Below are 27,459 nucleotides of genomic sequence, written 5' to 3' on the forward strand. Positions count from 1 at the left end.
TGACAACATCTTTACAATCTTTCTTGTTTTAAATCAGCACTCCTCAATCTTTGTGATTAATAAAATATCCGTTCCTCCCTACTCTGTAGGTGACCATGATAAAGAACCTGGAGGTGTATGGTGTGGACCCCATGGCCGTATCGTTAGCCCTGCAGCACAGAGTCCACGCCAGCTCAGCCCTGAACTCCGTCCATGGCTCAAAGGACCGTGTCCTGGTCCAGATACAAGGAAACCGGGTCCAGCAAGTCGGCAAACTGCTGCTACTGTAGGTTCACAAACATTTCCTATTGGTAACCACATGACAAGACTGTCTTAATACCAACTCTTGATTTAACAGGTGTTTATGTGCATCATTTCTAAGGCTTTCCCCCAGTTTATTTTTCCGATAAGTACCAAATTCCCCGCAAGTACATCCAGGGTCTAGACAAAGTTCAGAAGCCTGAAAAGAAGAAATAATAGAACCTCAACATTTCATCAACAAGTATGTATAGCTGTGTAAACAAATTGTCTATCATGAAATAAAGTTTACTCCAGGATTAGCTAAATTTATGTTGTCATTAATGTTACATTGTGCTAGCCTAGATGCCAGCCTGAGATGTCTATTCAGTTAGAATATGCCACTCAATTAGAATATGACTTGTCCAATCATCATCCTCTGAGTCTATGAGTGGAGTTAGCAATGCCTGACATTGACCATGGTTACTAATGAAAAGGTGACCCAATCATTAAAATAGGCTGTGTTCCGTAGAAACAGCACTCATTAATGAAACAATGCCATACAGTTTCTATACCAGAGTTACCAGGCTGAGAAAGTCTGTCTTGCATCCAGGCTAACATTGTTCTCTCTGTAGCCTCAAAATCAGGGAAACTTTAAATAAATAGGCCGTATTATTGTACCTAAAAAAAAGGGTATTATACTGATAAGAAGCTATTCGATTTTTCCATACATACAGTATATGACGTCTGCTTTGAAGAGATTTTCTGCTGAATGACTCAAATGTCAGTGTCCACATACAATTCGATAGTGACAGACAGAATGCTTGTCTCTGACAACGTCTGAGTTGTTAGAAATGCTTGTTTTGTAACTGTTGGTACACCACAAAATCAATAGCTAAGCAGTAAGCCTGTCATATATTGGCATGTTTTGAAGACAGCAATAATGGGAAAGTACAGTGGTCAAGAGTTGGAGCGTTGCAACAAAACCTACAATCACATACTTCTGTAATGGAGTCACTGGTTCTATCAAGTCACATCAAAGGCTTTACGGGGGTCAGAAGTTTACACTGCATTAGACAACATTGTCAGATGAAATTAATAAATAAAATATCATTTACTTCCTTTACTAATCCATTTAAATGTCAAATGTATTGTAATATCCATCCAAAATGTGTGGTTTAAAAGAAAAAAAATATTATAGCCCATTTGAAAAATAAATATAAACACATTTAATACTATATTTTTTAAACAGTAGCTAACATGTTTTAAATGCCTTTTGCATGTGGGTAAAGAATGCGAGGACACCATTACAGCAGTATCCATAACAAATGTCCATGGTGACATCACCCTCAATAATGTAGCTTATTTAACTTCAGCTACAGATATTAGGTTGCTGGTTTGGGGCGGTAGGTGGTTAGAGCGTTCAGCCAGTAACCAAAAGGTTGCTGGATCGAATCCCCGAGCTGACAAGGTAAAAATCTGTCGTTCTGCCTCTGAACAAGGCAGTTAACCCACTGTTCCCCGGTAGGCCATCATTGTCAATAAGAATTTGTTCTTAACTGACTTGCCTAGTTAAATAAAGGTGACTTTTTTTTTTTAAATACATAGATGACCGTCAGGTAGAAGGCGCTGGACTCCAGAAGATGAGGAAGGTAACAAGAGGTTTTGGTATTATTAGGGTTTCACCATTGGAAACAAATGAAGCATATAATCATTCATGCAAAGCATAAACCAAGCTTATACCAGCCTTCTCTTAATGTTACTATAGCCATATATCATTTAATCAAAGAAAGATTCATTATATCCATTATCCTTTAAATGCAGTATACATCACATTTTACTAGTTAATTTGTGGAAAAAATAACATGTATATTCTGATAAATGTGTGCCGAGCAAATTAACACATTTTACTACTACTCCCCTAGTTATTGTACTCATCCATCTGTTTAAGACAGCATTAGATACCCAGCAGCAGTTAGTTCTATAGGTATACTTACAGGGGATGCACACTATACCCAGGGCTTGGTAGAACACACCCTGCAGAGTGACCATCCAGTGTTCCTCTTGAGGGTTCATGACTTTACCCACCACATATACTGTAATAGCAGAAACAGCATCCAGGAGAGTGCCTCTCCTCTCACCAGCACATATCTGTGCTATGGTCATATCACTGGGGGTTAACCACGCACACGCACACATATGTACAAACATGCACACACAGTGTCTGTATTTACCCATTGTTAATCATTACTCAGACGATATTTGAGGCACACACAAGCTTATTAGCTGGACTACAGAGGTTGGCCACTTCGAAATTCAACTCACCTTGTGTGCATCTAAAGAAACGTCTTCCAGTCCACTCACTTATCTACTTTTATTATCTCATGCTGATGTGGTTGTTGTTTTTCCCTTTTTAGCCATCTCTCATAATATGATGACCCCGATGACCTTAGGGTCTTTCTTTCTTGCTGGTAAATATGTACTTTGACATCCAGCACATACTCAAAGCCATTGGATCTGTGTATCTCTTCTCATTCAAAATACACTGAACAAAAATATCAACCTGGCTGCCACCCGCCCTTCACCCACAAAATATTTCATGACCTTGCGGATATAACCATGGGGACTGCAGGTTATGAGTCAACCTGCGCATCACTACCACAAGGTAACTATTATGGCTCAAATGGAGAACAAGTGAGAGGAGAGATTGGCAGTTATTATAATACAGGTACAGTGCATTCGGAAAGTATTCAGACCCCTTGACTTTTTCCACATGTTACGTTACAGCCTTATTTTAAAATTGATTAAATTAAAAATAGTACTCATCAATCTACATGCAAAGCCCCGTAATGACAAAGCAAAAACAGGTTTTTCAAAATTTTTGCAAATTTATAAAAACCGTATTTACATAAGTATTCAAACCCTTTGCTATGAGATTCGAAATTGAGCTCAGGTGCATCCTGGTTCCCCTGATCATCCTTGATGTTTCTACAACTTGATTGGAGTCCACCTGAGGTAAATTGAAGTGATTGGACATGATTTGGAAAGGCACACACCTGTCTATATAAGGCCCCACAGTTGATAGTGCAGGTCAGAGCAAAAACCAAGCCATGAGGTTGAAGGAATTGTTCGTAGAGCTCCGAGACAGGATTGTGTCAAGTCACTCATCTGGGGAAGGGTAATAAAACATTTCTGCAGCATCGAATGTCTCCAAGAACACAGCGGCCTCCATCTTTCTTAAATGGAAGATGTTTGGAACCACCAAGACTCTTCCTAGAGCTGGCCGCCCAGCCAAACTGAGCAATCGGAGAAGAAGGGCATTAGTCAGGGAGTTGACCAAGAACCCGATGGTCACTCTGACAGAGCTCTAGAGTTCCTCTGTGGAGATGGGAGAACCTTCAAGAAGGACAACAATCTCTGCAGCACTCCACTAGTCAGGCCTTTACGGTAGAGTGGCCAGACGGAAGCCACTCCTCAGTAAGAGGCACATGACAGCCCGCTTTGAGTTTGCCAAAAAGCTCCTAAAGCACTCTCAGACCATGAAAAACATGATTCTCTGGTCTGATGAAACCAAGATTGAACTCTTTGGCCTGAATGTCAAGCGTCACGTCTGGAGGAAGCCGGGCACCATCCCTACGGTGAAGCATGGGGGTGGCAGCCTCATTTTGTGGATATGTTTTTCAGCGGCAGGGACTGGGAGACTAGCCAGGATCAAGGGAAAGATGAACGGAGCAAAGTACAGAGAGATCCTTGATGAAAACTTGCCCAGGACCTCAGACTGGGGCGAAGGTTCACATTCAAACAGGACAACGACCCTAAGTGCACAGTCAAGACAACACAGGAGTGGCTTTGGGACAAGTCTCTGAATGTCCTTGAGTGGCCCAGCCAGAGCCCGGACTTGAACCCGATCAAACATCTTTGGAGAGACCTGAAAATAGCTGTGCAGCAACGCTCCTTATCCAACCTGACAGAGCTTGAGAGGATCTGCAGAGAAGAATGGGAGAAACTCCGCCAATACAGGTGTGCCAAGGTTGTAGCATCATACCCAAGAATACTCAAGGCTGTAATCGCTGCCAAAGTGTTTCAACAAGTACTGAGTAAAGGGTCTGAATACTTATGTAAATGTGATATTCGTATTTTTTTATAAATTTGCAATAATTTCAAAAAAACTGTTTTTGCTTTGTCATTACGGGGTATTGTGTGTTGATTGAGGGGGTAAAAATTTTTTTAGAATAAGGCTGTAACGTAACAAAATGTGGAAAAAGTCAAGGGGTCTGAATGCTTTCTGAATGCACTGTAACTGCCAAATTTAAGGGAACACCAACATAAAGTGTCTAGGACGTTGGGCCATCACGAGCCAGAACAGCTTCAATGTGACCAGTGCGAAAAAGCCCGAAAAATGTATGCACTCACTACTGGATAAGAGCTAAATGACTAAAATGTATAATGTAAAGTCATGATGCATCACGGCGTCATCTTGTGTCCACAGGACGCTAGACAAAATGCAGCACTGCCACCAGCTGGTCTTCCCTGGCCAGCCACCCGTAGTAAAGAAGGGCCACATTGAGCCCATAGACATCTCTGTGGCCTTCAGGAACTCCAACAAGAAGGTACAGCCATGACAACATCTTTACAATCTTTCTTGTTTTAAATCAGCACTCCTCAATCTTTGTGATTAATAAAATATCCGTTCCTCCCTACTCTGTAGGTGACCATGATAAAGAACCTGGAGGTGTATGGTGTGGACCCCATGGCCGTATCGTTAGCCCTGCAGCACAGAGTCCACGCCAGCTCAGCCCTGAACTCCGTCCATGGCTCAAAGGACCGTGTCCTGGTCCAGATACAAGGAAACCGGGTCCAGCAAGTCGGCAAACTGCTGCTACTGTAGGTTCACAAACATTTCCTATTGGTAACCACATGACAAGACTGTCTTAATACCAACTCTTGATTTAACAGGTGTTTATGTGCATCATTTCTAAGGCTTTCCCCCACTTTATTTTTCCGATAAGTACCAAATTCCCCGCAAGTACATCCAGGGTCTAGACAAAGTTCAGAAGCCTGAAAAGAAGAAATAATAGAACCTCAACATTTCATCAACAAGTATGTATAGCTGTGTAAACAAATTGTCTATCATGAAATAAAGTTTACTCCAGGATTAGCTAAATTTATGTTGTCATTAATGTTACATTGTGCTAGCCTAGATGCCAGCCTGAGATGTCTATTCAGTTAGAATATGCCACTCAATTAGAATATGACTTGTCCAATCATCATCCTCTGAGTCTATGAGTGGAGTTAGCAATGCCTGACATTGACCATGGTTACTAATGAAAAGGTGACCCAATCATTAAAATAGGCTGTGTTCCGTAGAAACAGCACTCATTAATGAAACAATGCCATACAGTTTCTATACCAGAGTTACCAGGCTGAGAAAGTCTGTCTTGCATCCAGGCTAACATTGTTCTCTCTGTAGCCTCAAAATCAGGGAAACTTTAAATAAATAGGCCGTATTATTGTACCTAAAAAAAAGGGTATTATACTGATAAGAAGCTATTCGATTTTTCCATACATACAGTATATGACGTCTGCTTTGAAGAGATTTTCTGCTGAATGACTCAAATGTCAGTGTCCACATACAATTCGATAGTGACAGACAGAATGCTTGTCTCTGACAACGTCTGAGTTGTTAGAAATGCTTGTTTTGTAACTGTTGGTACACCACAAAATCAATAGCTAAGCAGTAAGCCTGTCATATATTGGCATGTTTTGAAGACAGCAATAATGGGAAAGTACAGTGGTCAAGAGTTGGAGCGTTGCAACAAAACCTACAATCACATACTTCTGTAATGGAGTCACTGGTTCTATCAAGTCACATCAAAGGCTTTACGGGGGTCAGAAGTTTACACTGCATTAGACAACATTGTCAGATGAAATTAATAAATAAAATATCATTTACTTCCTTTACTAATCCATTTAAATGTCAAATGTATTGTAATATCCATCCAAAATGTGTGGTTTAAAAGAAAAAAAATATTATAGCCCATTTGAAAAATAAATATAAACACATTTAATACTATATTTTTTAAACAGTAGCTAACATGTTTTAAATGCCTTTTGCATGTGGGTAAAGAATGCGAGGACACCATTACAGCAGTATCCATAACAAATGTCCATGGTGACATCACCCTCAATAATGTAGCTTATTTAACTTCAGCTACAGATATTAGGTTGCTGGTTTGGGGCGGTAGGTGGTTAGAGCGTTCAGCCAGTAACCAAAAGGTTGCTGGATCGAATCCCCGAGCTGACAAGGTAAAAATCTGTCGTTCTGCCTCTGAACAAGGCAGTTAACCCACTGTTCCCCGGTAGGCCATCATTGTCAATAAGAATTTGTTCTTAACTGACTTGCCTAGTTAAATAAAGGTGACTTTTTTTTTTTAAATACATAGATGACCGTCAGGTAGAAGGCGCTGGACTCCAGAAGATGAGGAAGGTAACAAGAGGTTTTGGTATTATTAGGGTTTCACCATTGGAAACAAATGAAGCATATAATCATTCATGCAAAGCATAAACCAAGCTTATACCAGCCTTCTCTTAATGTTACTATAGCCATATATCATTTAATCAAAGAAAGATTCATTATATCCATTATCCTTTAAATGCAGTATACATCACATTTTACTAGTTAATTTGTGGAAAAAATAACATGTATATTCTGATAAATGTGTGCCGAGCAAATTAACACATTTTACTACTACTCCCCTAGTTATTGTACTCATCCATCTGTTTAAGACAGCATTAGATACCCAGCAGCAGTTAGTTCTATAGGTATACTTACAGGGGATGCACACTATACCCAGGGCTTGGTAGAACACACCCTGCAGAGTGACCATCCAGTGTTCCTCTTGAGGGTTCATGACTTTACCCACCACATATACTGTAATAGCAGAAACAGCATCCAGGAGAGTGCCTCTCCTCTCACCAGCACATATCTGTGCTATGGTCATATCACTGGGGGTTAACCACGCACACATATGTACAAACATGCACACACAGTGTCTGTATTTACCCATTGTTAATCATTACTCAGACGATATTTGAGGCACACACAAGCTTATTAGCTGGACTACAGAGGTTGGCCACTTCGAAATTCAACTCACCTTGTGTGCATCTAAAGAAACGTCTTCCAGTCCACTCACTTATCTACTTTTATTATCTCATGCTGATGTGGTTGTTGTTTTTCCCTTTTTAGCCATCTCTCATAATATGATGACCCCGATGACCTTAGGGTCTTTCTTTCTTGCTGGTAAATATGTACTTTGACATCCAGCACATACTCAAAGCCATTGGATCTGTGTATCTCTTCTCATTCAAAATACACTGAACAAAAATATAAGCGCAACATGTAAGTGTTTGCTCCCATGTTTCATGAGCTGAAATAAAAGATCCCAGAAATGTTCTATACGTTCAAAAAGCGTATTTCTCGAAAATGTTGTGCACAAATTTGTTTTCATCCCTGTTATTGAGCATTTCTCCTTTGCCAAGATAATCCATCCACCTGACAAGTGTGGCATATCAAGAAGCTGATTAATAAGGATCGGTGTCCCTCTAGCGGGACAACTTTCAGTGAAACTGGAGGACGCGCAATTCAAATAAATTCTAATAAACATTTTGGATTTTAAACATTTAGGTATATAAGTGTCTTATATCGGCTGAAAGCTTAAATTCTTAATCTAACTTCACTGTCCGATTTACAGTAGCTATTACAGCAAAAACATGCCATGTGATTGTTTGAGGACGGCGCCCCACATCAAAATATTTTTCCACCGGCACAGGTTTCAGACATTCACATATAAAGATTAAATATTCTCTCTTTGAAAATCTTCCTCTGATTTGTCATCCAAAGGGTCCCAGCTGTAACATGTAGTGTCGTTTTGTTAGATTAAATCCTTCTTTATATCCCAAAAAGTAAGTTTAGTTGGCACCATCGATTGAGTAATCCACTCGTTCAACTTGCAGAGAAAGCAATCCGAAAATCTACCCCTAAACTTTGTTTCAACAAGTCAAAATATGTTTCTATTTACTCCTCAGATACCCTAAAATGTAATCAAACTACAATATTTATTTCAGAAAGAAGTATGTTCAATATGAAATCGATTTTAGCAGGTGCGTAATTTCTCCATGGCGTGCGCAAACACGGATTTCCAAGACTGTCCTACTAAAACTGTTATTTCTTATTCGTTGTTGAAGTTACAAGCCTGTAACCTTGGACATAGACTGCTGTCACCATGTGGAAGCCGTGGGAGCTAATTTACAATATGACCTTTCTCTTGCATTTCTAAGAGGATGGTCTCTCTCTCAAAAAAATAATTCCGGTTGGTTTTTCTTTGGATTTTCTCCTATCATATCTTTTGTGTTATATTCTCCTTCATTATTTTAACATTTCTACAAACTTCAGCCCCAGACCGTGTGTAACCACGCCAGCCCAGGACCTCCCACATCCGACTTCTTCACCTGCAGAATCGTCTGAGACCAGCCACCAGGACAGCTGATGGAACTATGGGTTTGCACAAACTGTCAGAAATCATCACAGGTAAGCTCATTTGTGTGCTTGTCATCCTCATCTGGGTCTTGACCTGACTGCAGTTTGGCGTCGTAACCGACATCAGTGGGCAAATGCTCACCTTCAATGGCCACTGGCTCGCTGGAGAAGTGTGCTCTTCACAGATTAACTCTAGTTTCAACTGTACCAGGCAGATGGCAGACAGCGTTTATGGCGTCGTGTGGCAGAGCGCTTTGCTGATGTCAACGTTGTGAACAGAGTGCCCCAAGGTAGAGTTGGGGTTATGGTATGGGCAGGCATAAGCTACGGACAAAGAACACAATTGCATTTGTCGATGGAAATTTGAATGCACAGAGATTCCGTGACGAGATCCTGAGGCCCATTGTCGTTCTATTCATCCGCCGCTATCACCTCATGTTTCAGCATGATAACGCACGGCCCCATGTCGCAAGGATCTGTACACAATTCCTGGAAGCTGAAAATTTACCACTTCTTCCATGGCCTATATTCTCACCAGACATGTTTGGGATGCTCTGGCTCGACGTGTACGACAGCGTGTTCCAGTTCCTGACCATATCCAGCAACTTCGCACAGCAAGTGAAGAGGAATGGGACAACATTCTACAGGCCACAATCAACAGCCTGATCAACTCTATGTGAAGAAGATGTGTCGCGCTGCATGAAGCAAATGGTGGTCACACCACATACTGACTGGTTTTCTGATCCATGCCCCCAACTTTTTTTAAGGTATCTTTGACCACCAGATGCTTATATGAACTGTAACTCAGTAAAATCTTTGAAATTGATGTTGTGTTTATATTTTTGTTCAGTGTATAATGGGCCATTACATTGGCCTGTCAGAATGTAAGCATTTCTGACTGGAAAGATCAGGGGCTGGATAGATCAGGGGCTGGATAGATCAGGGGCTGGATAGATCAGGCTATGGCACTCCATTACTGCAGTTGTCTGTTCCTCCTCTAGGGGCTGGATAGACCAGGCTATAGCACTCCATTACTGCAGTTGTCTGTTCCTCCTCTAGGGGCTGGATAGACCAGGCTATAGCACTCCATTACTGCAGTTGTCTGTTCCTCCTCTAGGGGCTGGATAGACCAGGCTATAGCACTCCATTACTGCAGTTGTCTGTTCCTCCTCTAGGGGCTGGATAGACCAGGCTATAGCACTCCATTACTGCAGTTGTCTGTTCCTCCTCTAGGGGCTGGATAGACCAGGCTATAGCACTCCATTACTGCAGTTGTCTGTTCCTCCTCTAAGGAGTTTATATTTCTGAAGTTGACAACCAAGGGAATGCTTGTCGAAATATCACTTAGTGTCTGCATTCTCTTGCCCAGTCCCTTTTGAAGTGATACTGTGAAAAAAATCATGCAGGTTGTGACTGGAATATGGCTTGAAATAGAAAATTAATGAAATGGATGAGATAACTTTTTACGGTCTCTCAGTCCCATTGTGAGTTGCTTCAGACTAGAATATGCAGACTCACCCTTTTTATTTTTCTCATAGCTGACTGAGTGGGGGGAGAGGACATCCAGACTCACCCTTTCTCTCTCCTCTCATGACTGACTGAGTGGGGGGAGAGGACATCTATCTGTGTATGTGTCTAGTGGTACAGTATAAAACACAGTTAGCCAGGCAGCATAGCTGCGAGTCCCTAGATGATGCACTCCTAGGTTGGTCCCCATCCACCTGCCACTGCCACAACCTGTAGTCTGTGATGTCAAAAGTAGTGCATTTAAGGAGTAGGGTTACATAACCAAATTTAATGCAAAACATTTGTCCTATGAATTGGTGACACAAATTCTTCCTGCTCTGATCTAATCTCATCAGATGATGCGTACATTTTATTAAGGAGTTTAGTATACTGCTGAAGCCAGCCAACAGATGGCGCTGTGTAGATATTTATGGTAAAAGGTTCCTTTCCAACGGTTTTATCTTCTTTTAAGATCACATTTTCAACTCCACAAGCAAGGAATCTGTTCTGCACCACATTGCACAATATTGTACAATCTTACATGGCAATTAGCTGGCCTAAAGACATCTCTGTGCAAATGTTCAACACTGAAAATCATTTACTGTTGTCCCCATGCAATGACTGGCCCCAAGAAGTGAGTGATGGCATTTGGGGCACCGACGGGGAACACAATGACAGTAATGACAATAATCATGGCTTCAGGCCTCAATTTAGTAGATAATAGGCTCCAGCAATGTGATTTTCCAACTTAACCTCAATTACTTCTTTGTCCTGGGGTGCTTGCCTGCTTGACATTTTACAGAACAGCCAAACCAGCTGATTAGAGGTGGATAGAAAGGGATTTCTGCTGCTCATAAAACATGTTCAAAGCAGAGGGGAATGCCTTGGAGGAAGAGTGAACATCTCCAATAGATTATAACCGCAGACTTCATCTGTCAGTTCCCACCTCATCTCTCAGGCCCCTCTCAGTAGTTACAAACGTCACTTCCAGGCCTGAGACAGGAAGGAAGCAGAAGCTTTTTTTCTGTTTACCACAGAGAGGATAGCGTCCAAATGACTGACAACACACTTTGGGCCAAAACTAAAACACAATGAACATATGAACGGTACACAGTGTCCTTCGCCTCCGCCTGCCTATCACTGTTTTCCCTCAGTTCTGTTAACATAACATCTGCTATCCAAAGCATCAACAGATTACACATCAATTTTAAGCTAAAACATTGCACATTAGTTCAACTAAAATGATGGCATAGCCCATTGTGCTTTTATTTCCCTTTTGACCCATATTTTAATTGCATAGACAATCAGGGGAATACCAGAATATCACGTGTCACTTAAACATAAGCAGGAGATGAGAGGGCCCTGAGAGATGAGTGGCCTGAGCGATGAGAGGGAGGGGCCTGATATATTAGGGGGAGGGGCCTGATATATGGGGGGAGACTCCTGATATGTGAGGAGGAGGGGCCTGCTATATGAGGGGGAGGGACCTGCTATGTGAGGGGGAGGATCCTGGGAGATGAGGGTGAGGGACCTGAGAGATGAGGGGGAGAGGTCTGAGAGATGAGATCTATAGCTGGACCCCTCTCAACAACACAGGCATGTAACTGTTTGAAAAGACAGGAGTAAAGTAGGGGTGGTTGGAATTAGAAGAAGAAAAAAAACTACTTCTGACACGTGCGCTGGTTGCTATATTAGAGGAGGCCTTGTTGCCAGGGAAACCAGGGTTCCGCAATCAGTATTCTGAGCGCTGAATAGGAATAGCTGAGGAGAATTTCGATGCCTCGGCCCACATCTAGGGTCATCTCCTACTTCAAACATCCCGGGCTGTCCACTAAATCTGCCTTCCACCCCCACCATACGGGATCCACCATACGTCACCACCACCCCCTGCTTAATCGTAGTCTCTCACAAGGTGAATTATAGCTATATGTCGCCATTGATAAAGTATTTGTGTTCCAAAAAGACACATATAGTACAGTACTCTTGACCAGTAGAGCACCATTTGAGCCAGAGCCAGTGTGCCTCTATCCTCATACTAAACATAAACATGAGCGTGATCACTCAGCGCCTGAGGATGTTATGTAACCCTGTAAGCTGTAAGCTGGTCATTAGGAAATATGTTTTTAAACATTTCTGATAGTATTTGGTGTGTGTTCAATCCCATTCAGTAGATAGGGATGGTGGTAGGTAAAGGGTATCATTCTGGTTCAACTGTTGAGGATGGTTTTATCTTCCACAGTTCCATTACCTCTGGCCCAAATTCAATCAAACTCGGGTTGCAAGGCAGGGGTTTGTAACCAAGACATGGTGTAAACATTTCTGTGGCGCGTTCGATAATAGTCCAGCCTACAGTATGTTCTATCAGCTCATTGAAACATTGTACAATTACAGTCAGAAGAACACCTGTTCTTCAGTATGGTTCAAAGTTTTAATTTTTTTCTAGATCATATACAGTAAATCTTTGCGATCTATCCATTATTTCTGGAGAAAAGCCAAACAAACACGTGATGAAGTGCTGTAAGATAGATCTGTAGACATAGCTATGCTCATTGCTCACCAACTGTGTCTCCCTCCTGTGTAGCTGTGCGATCATTAACACATGACTGCCTGTAAAACTATCACCTAAGGGGAAAAACAAGAAAAAGGAAAACATTTTCTGTGTTGTTTCACAGATTTTCTCTGCAGAAAAAAATGTTTCTTATCTTTTTGTCCTGCTACGCATTATTAGATTGTTGATTTATTTGACTTGGATTTGATTGTGATGGTCCCCAGAAAAAGATGGGGATTCAAGTTTAGGGCTGTTTTGTGATCACTCAGGCTAAAACCCACGGGGCAAAAAAACGGTTGAATCAATGTTGTTTCCCCGTCATTTCAACCATAAAATGTAATGAAATGACACTGAAGCAACGTGGAAAACTGATTGTCATCAACGTAAGGAATCTCGTCTTTTTTTCACACAACTTTGAACATAAATCCAATGACATGGTAAAATGTTTTGTTGATTACACGTTGAATTCACATTAGTTAACAACTGGATGTTGAACCGACGTCTGTGCTCAGTAGCAACCTAAAAGAGTAGAAGGAGAGACGTTACAGGTGCTATTCTTTGTTGGTTTTGTTGTACAAGAAAACCGCAGACACCAGTTGAGCTGCTCTTTCATAACAATATGAACTGAGTGGATCTCATCAAATGTCTCTCTTGCCTTGGACAGGTCTGGGACAGGTCTTCACTGGATGTCAAGATAACGCCTTGTCTGGATGGAAGTAAGGTTGGGTTGGGAGTACTATATCCATTACAGATAGCATCAACTGCCTTTCGTCAGCTCACATTCCCACTACACTGATAAAAAGGTCCCATGGGACCCATGGTAGCAAGACTAACACCTGTTAATAACTGTGCCATGTCACACTGTCATTGACTTCAGCACCAGTCCATTACCTTGACCTTCTTCTGGGTTTCTCATGAGGTTATGTGGTTCCTGGCGCCACAATCAGATAGGTTGGCCATTACGGCTTGGAACAGAAAAGCATTTTGATGCTCTAGGTCAGGATTTCCCCTAGCACTAGAGAGCTGATTCAAATAATCAAGCTTTATGATGAGTTGGTTATTTGAATCAGCTGTGTAGTGCAAGGGCAAAAAAACAAATTGTTCCCCCAGGGAGGGCCCTAGAACCGAGTTAGGGAAACCCTGCTCTAGATGACATTGGAACCTAGGGCATCACCTCCACAACAACCTTAAACCAGTGTCAGTAAAACCCAATCACTCATTTTTCTGAGTGGGTTGCTCAGTGGCATCAACATGTCATCCTTAATGTGTGATTCTGGTTGTGCCAAACTATTAATAGACAGATCATCTACGAATCAGACCAAAGACGTCTCACTCACTAAGCTTACGGTGAACAAGGAGATCTCAGGGATGCAGTCATTGCTTTGAGCTACTACCTGGCTCTAAAGAGCTACACCTCCGCATTGGCACGCAATACACTCTTAAAAGGGGAATTTCACCCTGGGGAAATCTGTCCCTGTTTTCATAATGTCCGAGGTATTTCTAGGACAGTGAGATGTGTTTCACATATAATTGCCCAGGAGGAAGGCAGGTCTGGGCTTCGTGCGCTGAATGATACACCCTTAGTCGGCTGACCCTTAAACTGATATTTGAATATTAAAGAAACCTTAACCTGACAACAAATGAGATATTGGAAAAACAAACTAACATTTAAAACTAAGTAAACATAAATAAACAAATCTAGTAATGGCACATTGATGGGGAGCGAGATCTAAAAAGAAATGTAGTCATGCATAGATAATAAACAGTGAGTAGCAGCAGTGTAAAAACAATGTGGAGGAGGGGTCAATGTAAATAATCGATCGCTGCCCGCACCCGCTCGCCTGTCTAGCATCACTACTCTGGACGGTTCTGACTTAGAATATGTGGGCAACTACAAATACCTAGGTGTCTGGTTAGACTGTAAACTCTCCTTCCAGACTCACATTAAGCATCTCCCATCCAAAATTAAATGTAGAATCGGCTTCCTATTTCACAACAAAGCATCCTTCACTCATGCTGCCAAACATACCCTCGTAAAACTGACCATCCTACCGATCCTTGACTTCGACGATGTAATTTACAAAATAGCCTCCAACACTCTACTCAGCTAATTGTATGTAGTCTATCTCAGTGCCATCCATTTTGTCCCCAAAGCCCCATATACTACCCACCACTGTGACCTGTACGCTCTCATTGGCTGGCCCTCGCTTCATATTCGTCGTCAAACCCACTGGCTCCAGGTCATCTATAAGTCTTTGATATCTGGAGTATTTCTCCTGTCTTATCTGGTGTCCTGTGTGAATTTAAGTATGCTCTCTCTAATTCTCTCTTTCTTTCTCTCTCTTGGAGGACCTGAGCCCTAGATCCATGCCTCAGGACTACCTGGCATGATGACTCCTTGCTGTCCCCAGTCCACCTGGCCGTGCTGCTGCTCCAGTTTCAACTGTTCTCCCTGTGGCTATGGAACCCTGACCTGTTCACCGGACGTGCTACCTGTCCCAGACCTGCTGTTTTCAACTCTCTAGAGACAGCAGGAGCGGTAGAGATACTCTCAATGATCGGCTATGAAAAGCCAACTGACATTTACTCCTGAGGTGCTGACTTGTTGCACCCTCGACAACTACTGTGATTATTATTATTTGACCATGCTGGTCATTTATGAACATTTGAACATATTGGCCATGCTCTGTTATAATCTCCACCCGGCACAGCCAGAAGAGGACTGGCCACCCCTCATAGCCTGGTTCCTCTCTAGGTTTCTTCCTAGGTTTTGGGCTTTCTAGTGAGGTTTTTCCTAGCCACCGTGCGTCTACACCTGCATTGCTTGCTGTTTGGGGTTTTAGGCTGGGTTTCTGTACAGCACTTTGAGATATCAGCTGATGTAAGAAGGGCTATATAAATACATTTCACCATAGCAGCACCCACCCGTAACACACGCTCCAGCAGGTATATTTCACTGGTCATCCGCAAATCCAACTCCTCCTTTGGCACCCTTTCCTTCCAGTTCTCTGCTGCCAATGACTGGAACGAATTGCAAACATCACTGTAGCTTTAGTCTTATATCTCCCTCACTAACTTTAAGTATCAGCTGTCAGCAGCTTACCGATCATTGCACCTGTACACAGCCCATCTGTAAATAGCCCACCCAACTACCTAATCCCCATATTTTTCTTTTTTTTTGCTCCTTTGCACCCCAGTATCTCTACTTGCATATTCATCTTCTACACATCTAACACTCCAGTGTTTAATTGCTAAATTGTAATTTGCACACACTGTAAATAGATTTTTCTATTGTGTTATTGACTCTTCGTTTGTTTATCCCATGTGTAACTCTGTGTTGTTTGTGTCGCACTGATTTGCTTATCTTGGCCAGGTCGCAGTTGTAAATGAGAACTTGTTCTCAACTGGCCTACCTGGTTAAATAAAGGTGAAAAAAATAGTCTTGATTAATTGTTCAGCAGTCTTATGACTTCGGGGTAGAATCTGTTAAGGAGGCTTTTGGTCCTAGCAGAGAGAACAGTCTATGACTTATGTGACTGGAGTCTTTGACAATTTTTTGGGCCTTCCTCTGACAGTAGTATATAGTTCCTGGATGTCAGGAAGCTTGGCCCCAGTGATGTACTGGGCTGTACGCACTGCCCTTTAAAAAAAAAAAAATGTTACCTTTATTTTACAAGGCAAGTCAGTTAAGAACAAATTCTTATTTTCAATGACGGCCTAGGAACAGTGGGTTAACTGCCTGTTCAAGGGCAGAACGACAGATTTTGTACCTTGTCAGCTCGGGGATTTGAACTTGCAACCTTTCGGTTACTAGTCCAATGCTCTAACCACTAGGCTACACTACCGAACAGAGCAAAATAATCCACTTTACCGAGCAGTTGCCATACCAGGCGGTGATGCAACCGGTCAGAATGCTCTCGATGGTGCAGCTGTAGAACTTATTGAGGATCTGGGGACCGTCCCTTAACCCGGACGATGCTAGGCCAATTGTGCACCGCCCTATGGGACACCCAATCATGGCCGGTTATGATACAGCCTGTGATCGAACCCGGGTCTGTAGTGACGCCTCTAGCAATGCCGAAGCAGTGCCTTAGACCGCTGTGCCACTGATTCCTTCCAAACCACTCATTGTTGAATTTGCGATTTCCAACTTGTTGTATAATGTTTAGATGTGTCTTGTCTGTTTAGTGAACAAAATAATTAACTATTAATTTAATTAATTTGAAGGTAACATAATTACATAAATAAAATGTGCTGTTCTGTTGTCTTATCTTTCTTAGGACCTGTCTAAACAAATACATTTGCGCACGGGAGGTATAAAAGGCGTATGCAGGCAAGAATCTGGTAAAAATGGGCCTCTTCGTAAGGGGATCATATAAACATTGCCCAATTTTTTTTGCAGGCAAAATATCATAAATCCTATGTGAAAGCAGTAATAAGAGTGAACTCTGGAGATGCTCCTTGTCACTGATCCATTGAACAGATTACGTTGGCATGCTGAGAGGATTGGGCATCTAAAATGGATTACACTGCTTGACTTTTTCCCCCAACACAAACCTGCTTAAGCGCTTTGATGAGAGAAAAAATATAACATTCATGATGACGAAGCCAGATCAGATTTTTTTGGCCTGATCCTGACCTCCTGGGATTGATGTGGTTGAGTCATGATTAGATGACAGGCATTTGAGGGCAAAATGGACACTAGAGAGATGTATCACAGCAGCCCCATATAATACAGTGCTATATAGCAATAGTCCAAAAGTGGCTTCCTTTCCTAATTTCCTTTCCTTTATCTGCACTTGTGTAAGAGCTAGACCTACAGTACCAGTCAAACGTTTGGACACACCTACTCATTCAAGGGGTTTTTCTTTATTTTTACTATTTTCTACATTGTAGAATAATAGTGAAGACATCAACACTATGAAATAACACATATGGAAACATGTAGTAACCAAAAAAGTGTTAAACAGTTCAACATATATTTGAGATTCTTCAATGTAGCCACCCTTTGCCTTGATGAGAGCTTTGCACACTCTTGGCATTCTCTCAACCATATGGTAGTCACATGGAATGCATTTCAATTAACAGGTGTGCCTTGTTAAAGCTGGTATTTAAGTTAGTTACAGTAACTCTTGCTTTCACCTATCCTGTTTTTATTTAATTTTAGTTAGTGATTCATTCAGAAACAAGTGTAGGAATGGAAACAAGGGGAAGAGACCACTGAGACACCCCATGCTAAGATTGTGAATAGGTCTTTTCGCTGTACCTGGGAACAACCCAATGGGCAAAAACTGGTTGAATCAACTTTGTTTCCACGTCATTTCAACACCCCAAAATCAATAGGATGACATTGAATCAACGTGGAAAACTCATTGGATTTGTAAAAGGTTATCAAGGTAAGGGCATTTCGTCTTTTTGTCACCAAAATGTTTACATAAATCCAATGGCATGGAGACATGTATTGTTGATTTCCCAATACTTGACAACTCAACCAAATGTAAATCAAAACTAGACGTTGAACTCACGTCTGTGCCCAGTGGGAAGGCCTGTGTCTAGAATCTGATCTGGGAGCTTACCACCTCGACAGGCAGATAAATGGGCTTTATGTTCAGCAGAACACTGCAGAGGCCTGTTCTCTGGAATTCTATCTGGCATCAAAACCCCGTTAAATCACTTTGTTCCCCTGAGTCTAGTTTCAGTGAGTAACCAGGGCTCTAATGGAGACTTTATCACTAAAATTGCTTTTTAAACTCAGATTACTTAATTTGGGTACAGTCCAGACTTAATAGCAGCGTCCTGAAAATACTTTGGTGACGTGGAGCAGAAAAGGAGAGAGCGGAGAGAGAAGGGAGAAATACAGGCATAGTGATTCCTGGATTGCAGCCCCTGCTTGACCAACAGATATACAGCTCTTCATTAGGGTGAATATCTACCATACAGCACAGAGCTCTTCCAAGTGCCCTGAACTTTGTCCATCTCTCCTCCCATGTCCCAGTTTTTCTCCATTGTGCTTATCCATCGTAAAATCCCCCAGACAATTCTCAAAGGAAATCCCAATAATATTTAACAGGTTAGAATGTGCTGCTACAGATGTCGGATCTTAATTTGACCCTTTTCGTTACAGGAGAAAAATAATCCTGCAACAGGAGGATTTGAATATCTGAATAAATATTTAGAATTGACGTCAGCGGTGTTTCTTTACAATGCAGTACCATACCTATGTAGTGGATATGAGTTGGGCATAGTTGCGCACATGATGATGTAGCCTTGCCTGCAAACTTAAGAGCCAGTGTCTGCCCTCAGACCAAGAGGGAATAGACCGGTTTAAGATGTGGGTTGCTCCCGGGGAATATCCAGGTTCATATCCTGTGTGTTACACCTACAATGTGCAGGCTACAGTCGCGTCTCATGTGGATTATAATAAATGTAATTGTAGGGGGTAGATGTATTTTTTGTTAATTAAGGAAAATCTGTTTATTTTTATATTTTTTACATTTTCTTATATGTTCAAGCATTAGGCAGAATAAATGATTGGTTGAATCAGTGCCTGTGTGGTCTAACGTTTACAACCCCCAGCACACATAACCTACGCAGATCTGACATGGGTTTGAATCTAGCCCCTGTCCTTTGACTCTCCATCCCACTATTTTCCCTGTCTTTTCTATCTCTTCAATAAAAGCAAAAAATGACTTCCATTAGTTTACATAGCCTATAGACTACATTAGGCCCACAAGTAAAGTGCATTCATTTCAATGTTTTTCTATGTTTTCAAGAAGTAAAACGAATAGTCTAATCATTTACACATCAAAGAAAAGTGTCTCAGCTCAACTAAATCCTCTTTGGATAGGATAAAATGCATAAATAACAGCTTTACAAAATGATATATTAAAGCCACTCAATATAGACATTCAATCCACACCAAAGACCAGAACTATATTGACAAATTATACATAGCCTAACTATAAAACGTGGGCGGACATCCACACTGGAGGAAAGTACATGTGTCTACAGTAGGCCTACATCTGTCAATCAACTGATGGCCCAAATCAACTCAGCCAGGGAAACATAAACAGTAGCCTATTATCGTTTTTTTTTACACCTTTCATTATGTGACAATGGATAGGCTATTGGGTGGCTTACAGAATGTAGCCTATTGGAATATAATTAAATAACAAGGGGCCTATTGCAACCATCGAGGGCACTAGATCAGTCGTTACCAACCTTTTCTGAGTCAAGATCACTTTCTGACTCAAAATGTAAGCCGAGATCTACCGCTTAATTTAAAAAAAACATGAGCCTATGCAACATTAACCAATTTATGCAGTAGGCTATAGGCCCAATACATTATCACTGCAAATTGGCTATGCTTGAATTGTCCTGCCAATGTTTTTCTTCTCAATTCATTTAGAAATTATATTTAAAATATGTAGGTGTATGATCACACTAGTAATAGATCATTTGTTTTATGACTTTTTTTCTGGACTGATGGCCTGCATCTGATGGTCAGTCTGAGGAGAGGGAGCAGCTGTGAGGCTGCCTCTCACCCAACTAACCACTCCTCCGCTCTCCCTCCTGCCGCTGAGAAACAGGGACAGTCTTCCAGCTGATGGCGAAACTCAATTTGTACTGCATTATTTCTACCTCATGCACCAATTCATTACTCCTATGACCAGAGAAACTGAAATATTCCTTGGTATTAAAAAAGACACAAATCTCTAATAATAACACAAGCTTATCGGAACACTTTGCTAAACTCATTGCAGCTGCAGTAGTGTTTGTAGCATGTGGAAGTAGGGAGAACGCACATTTTATGGCTTATAAAAGTATTGAACAAAGTGTTGACAGTGCTGAATAACAACTTAAACATGAACTTACTCATAAAAACAGCATTTCTATGCTGTATTCATTGAGTCTGTCTCTAGTCATGGTTTTAAACATTTTGAAATGTCACAATATCAACTTTGCTGTGCATTCGAGGCTTCTTTTTTTTACAGTCTGTGGCTCAAGGAAACTGTGCAGACACGGTGATCAGAGCTATCTGATTGGCCAGCGGTAGGCCTATAGGTGCACTTGATTTGCTCTCTGGGCCTGCCGGGTAGGCGGAGTTCTACTTTCAGACACATGAAATGGTTAAAAATGAGAACACTTTGCCCTTTTCAGGGGTGCTAGGGCTGCTGAATCAAGTGCACCTACCGCCAACAGCGCAAAACAAATAAATAAATAGGAATGCAATGCTTTATCGTTGTTTTTTTACAGAAATATTTGGTGATCGACCAGGAATGCCTTGTAGATTGACCAGACGATCGCAATCGACCGGATGGTGAATGCTGCACTATATTATCGCCAGCTGATGTCTCATTAAACATTTAATAGATGCTAAATTATGCTAAATTCACCAACAAAGCTGATCTCAAATGCAACCATTATTGGTACCTCATTACCACTCCCTAAAATATGATGGCATTTTTACCTTAGTCCTGCTTGAAACCAACGTCTTTCAAGATATGTGCGCCCTGTGGTTGGTTTTGTCATTGGAACATCTTAGTCCTTTTTGAACAGACTAAGGGCGATTTATCTATTTGACAAGCATTCCTTACAACATAAATAAAGTATTTTTACTCTACTATGGCAATTTACCTAACACTTTGTATGAATGGAAACTAATGTTGGTGTTGCCTACTGTTGTTAGTTTATTAGTTTCTTATTTATGTTATCCAAACGTTTCTGTCTGGTATGGTCATTTCTTATCAAGATTGGCGGTAAAATATCCTTGGAGTGTCCATATTTGAAATGTGTAACTGAATCTCGTCCAACGAGGGGATCTAGTTATTTGTGCCAGAAGGGAGTAGGCCGGAATCAAACCCACGCCTACATGGCAGGCCTATATGTATGCTCTGAAGGCAGATGATAGGATACACTTCACACTTGTATTTCATAGCCTAGTGGAGACCAATATATATCTTATGTTATAAAACGACAGTTGTGGATATGTATGGCTGCATTTCAGATACATGTTTGTATGTTGCAGTAATAGGATCTAGTCCTAGCGTTTAAGCAAACGAGAGAAAATTGTTTCGATAGCAAGCCCCTGATCCTAATGACTCGACCTCCCCCGCATGGAGAGAAAAATAAGTACTCATTTTTACGGACTTACAAGGCTCATTTGAATTTCCTGATGCAACAGGGGAATTCTCTGTGACAAAAGAGTGATCAAGTGAAGACCCGACATATGTATCAACAGTTATGCAACACAAAGTAATAGCTACCTCCCCTGCTAGTACAGTTTCTGATGATGAATAGGGTTGACCTTTAGAAAGACCCCTAACACCAGCTGTGGGGAAACACGACACCATGGGTTGCTCCCGGCTGTATACTATAAGGGAAAAGATGAGGGATCATAATGTTACCGTCTGAAGTCCGCTATAAGCCGCGTGTCTAAAGGTCTCCTCTCAGCCTCAGCCTTGGGCATTACTTTACACTGTGTGTGTGTGTGTGCGCGTGTATTTGTGTGGTGTGTGTGTGTGTGCATACGTTCGTGTCTCAGCATGTGCTTGAGTGAGTGTGCGTGAGTATATATGTCTCTGCCGCCGTGCTTTCAGATGTATTTCATACCAGAGCTAGCTGTTGCAAATTGCACTTTCATGATGTACTTCTCTTTGGAATCCTGATTATGGTGACAATAGTGAATTATGTATGTTTGCTGCGAGCGGTTGTGGCAAGAGAGAAGAGCTAAACACGCTGCTCTGAATTCTGATGAAGGTGCTGGCATTTCAGGGCCAGGCTACAGGGAAAAGCATGCTAATTATGTCTAACGATAGGAACCTACTGTATGATCTGATGTGCTTATTAACAATAACAACTGTCACTATCTACAGTAAGTATGATATGAAATATGGCTAGTGAAGACATTTTAGAGCATTCACATTTAAATTCAATGGCCTTTAATCCATGACATGAAATCGATCATTTCAGTGCAGTTTTCGAAGTTCCACTCAAAGTAGGTGAACAATTTTTTGTTTGTATTTATTCAGGATGAGTTCCTCCTTTAATGTCTTAACAGTAGCTTGCCATTTGGAAGATGAGTCATACAAGATTCATTGCCAGCAATCCAGAATTGACTTTGCATGAAAGTTCTGCATATTTTTAAACTTTGCACCCTAATAGTTAGGAGCAGTGTCTTAACTAATGACTTCTTGAAACCAAACACACATTTCCCAGTAATAATTAAAATGTCATTTCAGTTGTAAAATAGATTATCTAAATGTCAGCTATCTTCCCCAGTATGTATCATTCACACACACACACACCATGCATACGTATTATACATACATTTTTGGTTTGGAGATGATTGGGTATTTCGCACAGAGACACACACCAGCGAGATACAAATCAACGAGAGGGGAGCTCTTTTTAATGGAAACATACAATTCTTCTTTAGCTACGAGCATGCACATTTGGAGCCATGCACTATTTCCTCTGTGAGGCTGAATTAAACGCAGCTGCATCAAACTCAAACATACTTGGATGCTGCCGTCATGGAAGAATGTTCAATTTTCTTTTTTTCCCCTTATCCAGGAAAAACAGTTAGCTTTTTGAATGAACAGAGCCAAGATAGTGTGTATGTATCTGAGCTAGCTAGCTAGCGTTGTCCCAGTAAGTGTCTCCAGCACAGGCCACTGGACTGATACTATGCATAAGTGTGATGTGTACGCATCCTGATTGTCATCCTGAATATCTCTCACCGTCTGTTTTATAATTCATCAGCCGAGACTCCTTCCACCTCCCTTCTCTGGGCTATTTATAGCCCCGCCTCACTCTTAATTCATTTACAGACCTCTTTTCTCTCCATCTAGGCTGTTACAGCACAACAGCGCCTTTATGTTCTCATCAAAAATCTCTCTCACTCCATCTCTCTCTCTCCCTCTCTGTCATTCAGTCTTCCCCCTGTCTCCCGCTGACACACTCTCCATCATTCTCTCCTCTCTCTCTCTCTCTCTCTCTCTCTCTCTTTGTCCATCTCTCTTTCTCTCTCTCAATCTCTCTTTTCATCTCCCTCTCTTTCTTGTTCAGTCTCTTCCTATCCATTTCCTCTAGGCCTTGGAGGGAAAAAAGTGGGAACCCTGTTGTTCCTTAATAAGAGAGGGAGCATAAGATATATGTCAGATTTCCCTGTAAAAAGTGGCAGAGTGTACTAGGATTTCACATACAGTATGCATGTATTGTAGATTACACTCACTCAGTAGGCAATTATCATGTCTGGAAAGTCTTGATAATTCATACTCCAGATTACGCACATTTTTAGACCCCTTATTAATGTATTGACATTTTATGAGCATTCGCTCATCCACAAAGAGGAAGTCAAACTTTTCATAATTTGATACATCTGGAATTTCTTCTCTGAACTCACTGAGAAGTGTAAGGGTAATCTTCAACACTTCACATTCTACAGTGACATAGAACAACCGATTATCTAGATCTGAGAGAATGAACAATGTCGTTGCATTCCAGCAGTATTATTAGGAGCAGTGAATCCATATGTTGTTAACAGTCTGTTTAATTGCGGTGGCCTTGCCTAAATGGCCCCTCAGACTGCTGGCCTCACCATGTCTCTGAGGTCTCTGAAATCAAAGCCGGAGCCCCTGATTCTCATTCCTCTCTCTGCCTCGCCTTTATTTTGCCCAGCTCAGCTCATTACCACCCTACAAACACTGCATATTCCACATTGTGTAGTTGAATCTTATGTCCTTTAATGTTATCAGACTTCTAATATCACACTCGCACAAAACACCTGCCTACTACATTTCCAATCACCCGATTCCCCGCCCCCGCCCCCCCCCCCCCTCCCCTCTCTCCTCTGTCTCTCTCTCTATACCTATCTAATTTAATTTCTGGAACATGGTGTATATTGGAAGAATCTCCTGTCATTTTCCATACAAGGACTTATGTAAAGGTAGACAGGCAATGTAAGAGGAAAAGGGCTTCGGAATAGAAGGTGCATTAAAAAAATGTGTCAAGGTTAAAATATGTTCTAATCAGAGAGCTCCTCTCAGAGATGTTCCTGTTCTTCCAAGGCCTGGAGGATGACTCAGTGTGTAGGCTTGGTGCTGTCTCTACTGTCTCTGATGCCTGTGCTGCCCTCGTGGAACTTAACCATCCTCTCCTTTCAGCAAGGGGATGAGGGACCTGTTGTATATACAGGCGCTTTAGGTAGAAGTTGGTCGTAGACACAGATCTAGAATCTTTACCCTTCCAATCTAGGGAGGATGGATACAACTGACCTTAGATCAGTAGGGGGCAAGTTCATCCTACTCGTAGACAGTCAGTCTGAAAATATATTCTGAGATCACTCCTTATGCTCTTTATTGACATTCCCATATTTCATCCTTATTGATATTGGCCATCAATCTTTTATTCAACCATAATTGGAGAAAGAAGAATTGTCCTGTATGAATCTCCTGCGGCAGACATTCCATAGGATGTCCACGAGAATGACTATGTAAATTAAGGAAGAGTGTGATTGATGCATGTGTTATCATGCATGCGTGAATATTTATCATCATGATATTAGATATGTATATAAAGGGATATAACTGGGGCAGTCTCCATGGAGATGACATGATTATGATGTCATAGTTATATAGTATTGACATTATAAAAAGTCAAATCCATATAATGGAACCAAGATTTACATATGCTGTAGGTAGATGTATGGGCAGAACAACATTAGTAATGTATAATTATTCAGAAAATGGCCTTTACAAATTGTGTGATGCGTCATAGTACAAGAAACAAGAAAAATGTTTTAGCATATTTGCTGAGCATCCCATTTAGATGACATTTACAGTGCCTTCACAAAGTGCAATTTTTACAATTTTTACGAATGAATTAAATAGAAAAACTGAAATGAGTCTATAAGAATTCAACCCCTTTATTATTGCAAGCCTAAATAGGAGTAAAAATGTGTTTAATAGGTCACATAATAAGTTTAATAGACCCACTCTGTGTGCAATAATAGTGTTTAACATGATTTTTGAATGACTACCTCATCTCTGTACCCTACACATACACTTATCTGTAAGATTTCTGTCGAGCAGGGAATTTCAAACATAGATTCAACCACAAAGACCAGGCAGGTTTTCCAATGCATGGCAAAGAAGAACACCTATTGGTAGATCGGTAAAAAAAAAAGAAATAAAAGCAGACATTGAAAATCCCATTGAGCATGGTGTTAGATTCTAAATAAACAGAGTAAAAACTAACGGACAACTAGTTAAAGCTCAAACCAAGTTTATTCACCCACTGGATCAAACAGCTGAAAATACATGTTTCCATCAGCACAAGTATTTACACCCCCCCCCCCCCCCTTTAGGTGGAGTCTCCTACTTTTCTCTAAACATTACATCTTTGATGCTAGGCAGAAATGTTTTAATGATGTTGGTAATAAACTGTTCCTTCTCCCTTTACGTGACCTGACCTCGGCCCCCATTCCTCACTAATTCACAGCTATCCGCCCTCATTAGTGACCGCAACCATGTGATGGCCTTTTCCCATACTTAGTAACATTCTAAGCCCCTCTTATCCAACCTCCATTGACCCCATAATATACATTCCTCCTACATATAACCATTAACTTCTGGCATAGCAATTATTTCAAATTACAACCCAACAATGGTTAAGTATTTCATTACACTTTGGATGGTGTATCAATACACCCAGTCACAACAAAGATACGTCCTTCCTAACTCAGCTGCCGAAGAGGAAGGAAACCACTCAGGGATTTCGTCATAAGGCCAATGGTGACTTTAAAACAGTTACATGCAACACTGTAGTTACTCCACAATACTAATGTAATTGACAGCGTGAAAAGAAGGAAGCCTGTACAGAATACAAATATTCCAAAACATGCATCCTGTTTGCAACAAGGCATTAAAGTAATAGTGCAAAAATGTAGCAAAGGAAAACCTGTTTCGGTCCGCTTTCCACCAGATACTGGGAAATTAATTCACCTTTCAGCAGGACAATAACCAAAAACACAAGGCCAAATCTACCTGGAGTTGCTTACCAAGAAGACAATGAACGTTCCTGTGTGGCTGAGTTACAAATTTGACTGAAATCTACTCTTGAAAATCTACGGCAAGACTTGAAAATGGTTGTCTAGCAATGATCAACAACCAATTTGACAGAGCATGAAGAATTTTGAAAAGAATAATGGGCAAATATTGTACAACCCAGGCGTGTAAAGCTGTTAAAGACTTACCCAGAAAGACTCAACGCTGTAATCGCTGCCAAAGGTGATTCTAACATGTATTGACTCAGAGGTATGAATGCTTATGTAAATTATATATTTCTGTATTTCATTTTAAATGCATTAGCAAACATTTCTAAAAACATACTTTCCCTTTGTCATTATGCAGTATTGGGTGTAGATGGGTGAGAATTGTTTTTTTAAATAATTCAGGCTGTAACACAACAAAATGTGGAATAAATAAGTCGATGGGAATGAATACTTTCTGAAGGCACTGTGAATATATTTCCAAAAGACCATATTAATGTTAAATGCTACTTGACTATCATGCTGTTTTTGAAGGATTTCCTGACAACAGTGCCAACAACATATCAGTTGCATCGCGTGAATATCAACAAACCATGGCTG

The 27,459-nt window shown here is 41.1% G+C and overlaps 1 protein-coding gene across 15 annotated transcripts in view; it reads left to right on the top strand.

Moving 5' to 3' along the window:
- LOC109868891 (eukaryotic translation initiation factor 2D-like) overlaps positions 1–15,203 on the top strand; it is a 24,182-nt gene extending 8,979 nt beyond the window's left edge. For 3 of the 15 annotated variants that reach the window (XR_004205121.1, XR_004205122.1, XR_004205124.1), the window contains 5 exons: positions 90–265; positions 1,825–2,881; positions 4,706–4,826; positions 4,925–5,316; positions 6,660–7,660. Coding sequence is in view for 1 of the 15 variants with exons in the window: in XM_020458630.2 (XP_020314219.1) it covers positions 90–265; positions 391–424 (210 nt within the window). In the remaining 14 variants the exon portion in view is untranslated. Of the gene's footprint in view, positions 1–89; positions 266–390; positions 540–1,824; positions 2,882–4,572; positions 4,827–4,924; positions 5,375–6,659; positions 7,661–8,668; positions 9,099–13,470; positions 13,523–15,155 lie in introns of those variants that run through there. The other 12 variants (XR_004205132.1, XR_004205128.1, XR_004205130.1 and 9 more) reach the window with 12 other exon arrangements.
- Positions 15,204–27,459: the final 12,256 nt, after the last annotated feature.

This window comes from Oncorhynchus kisutch, linkage group LG24 (assembly GCF_002021735.2).
Source record: "Oncorhynchus kisutch isolate 150728-3 linkage group LG24, Okis_V2, whole genome shotgun sequence".
In the NCBI taxonomy this organism is placed as follows: domain Eukaryota; kingdom Metazoa; phylum Chordata; class Actinopteri; order Salmoniformes; family Salmonidae; genus Oncorhynchus; species Oncorhynchus kisutch.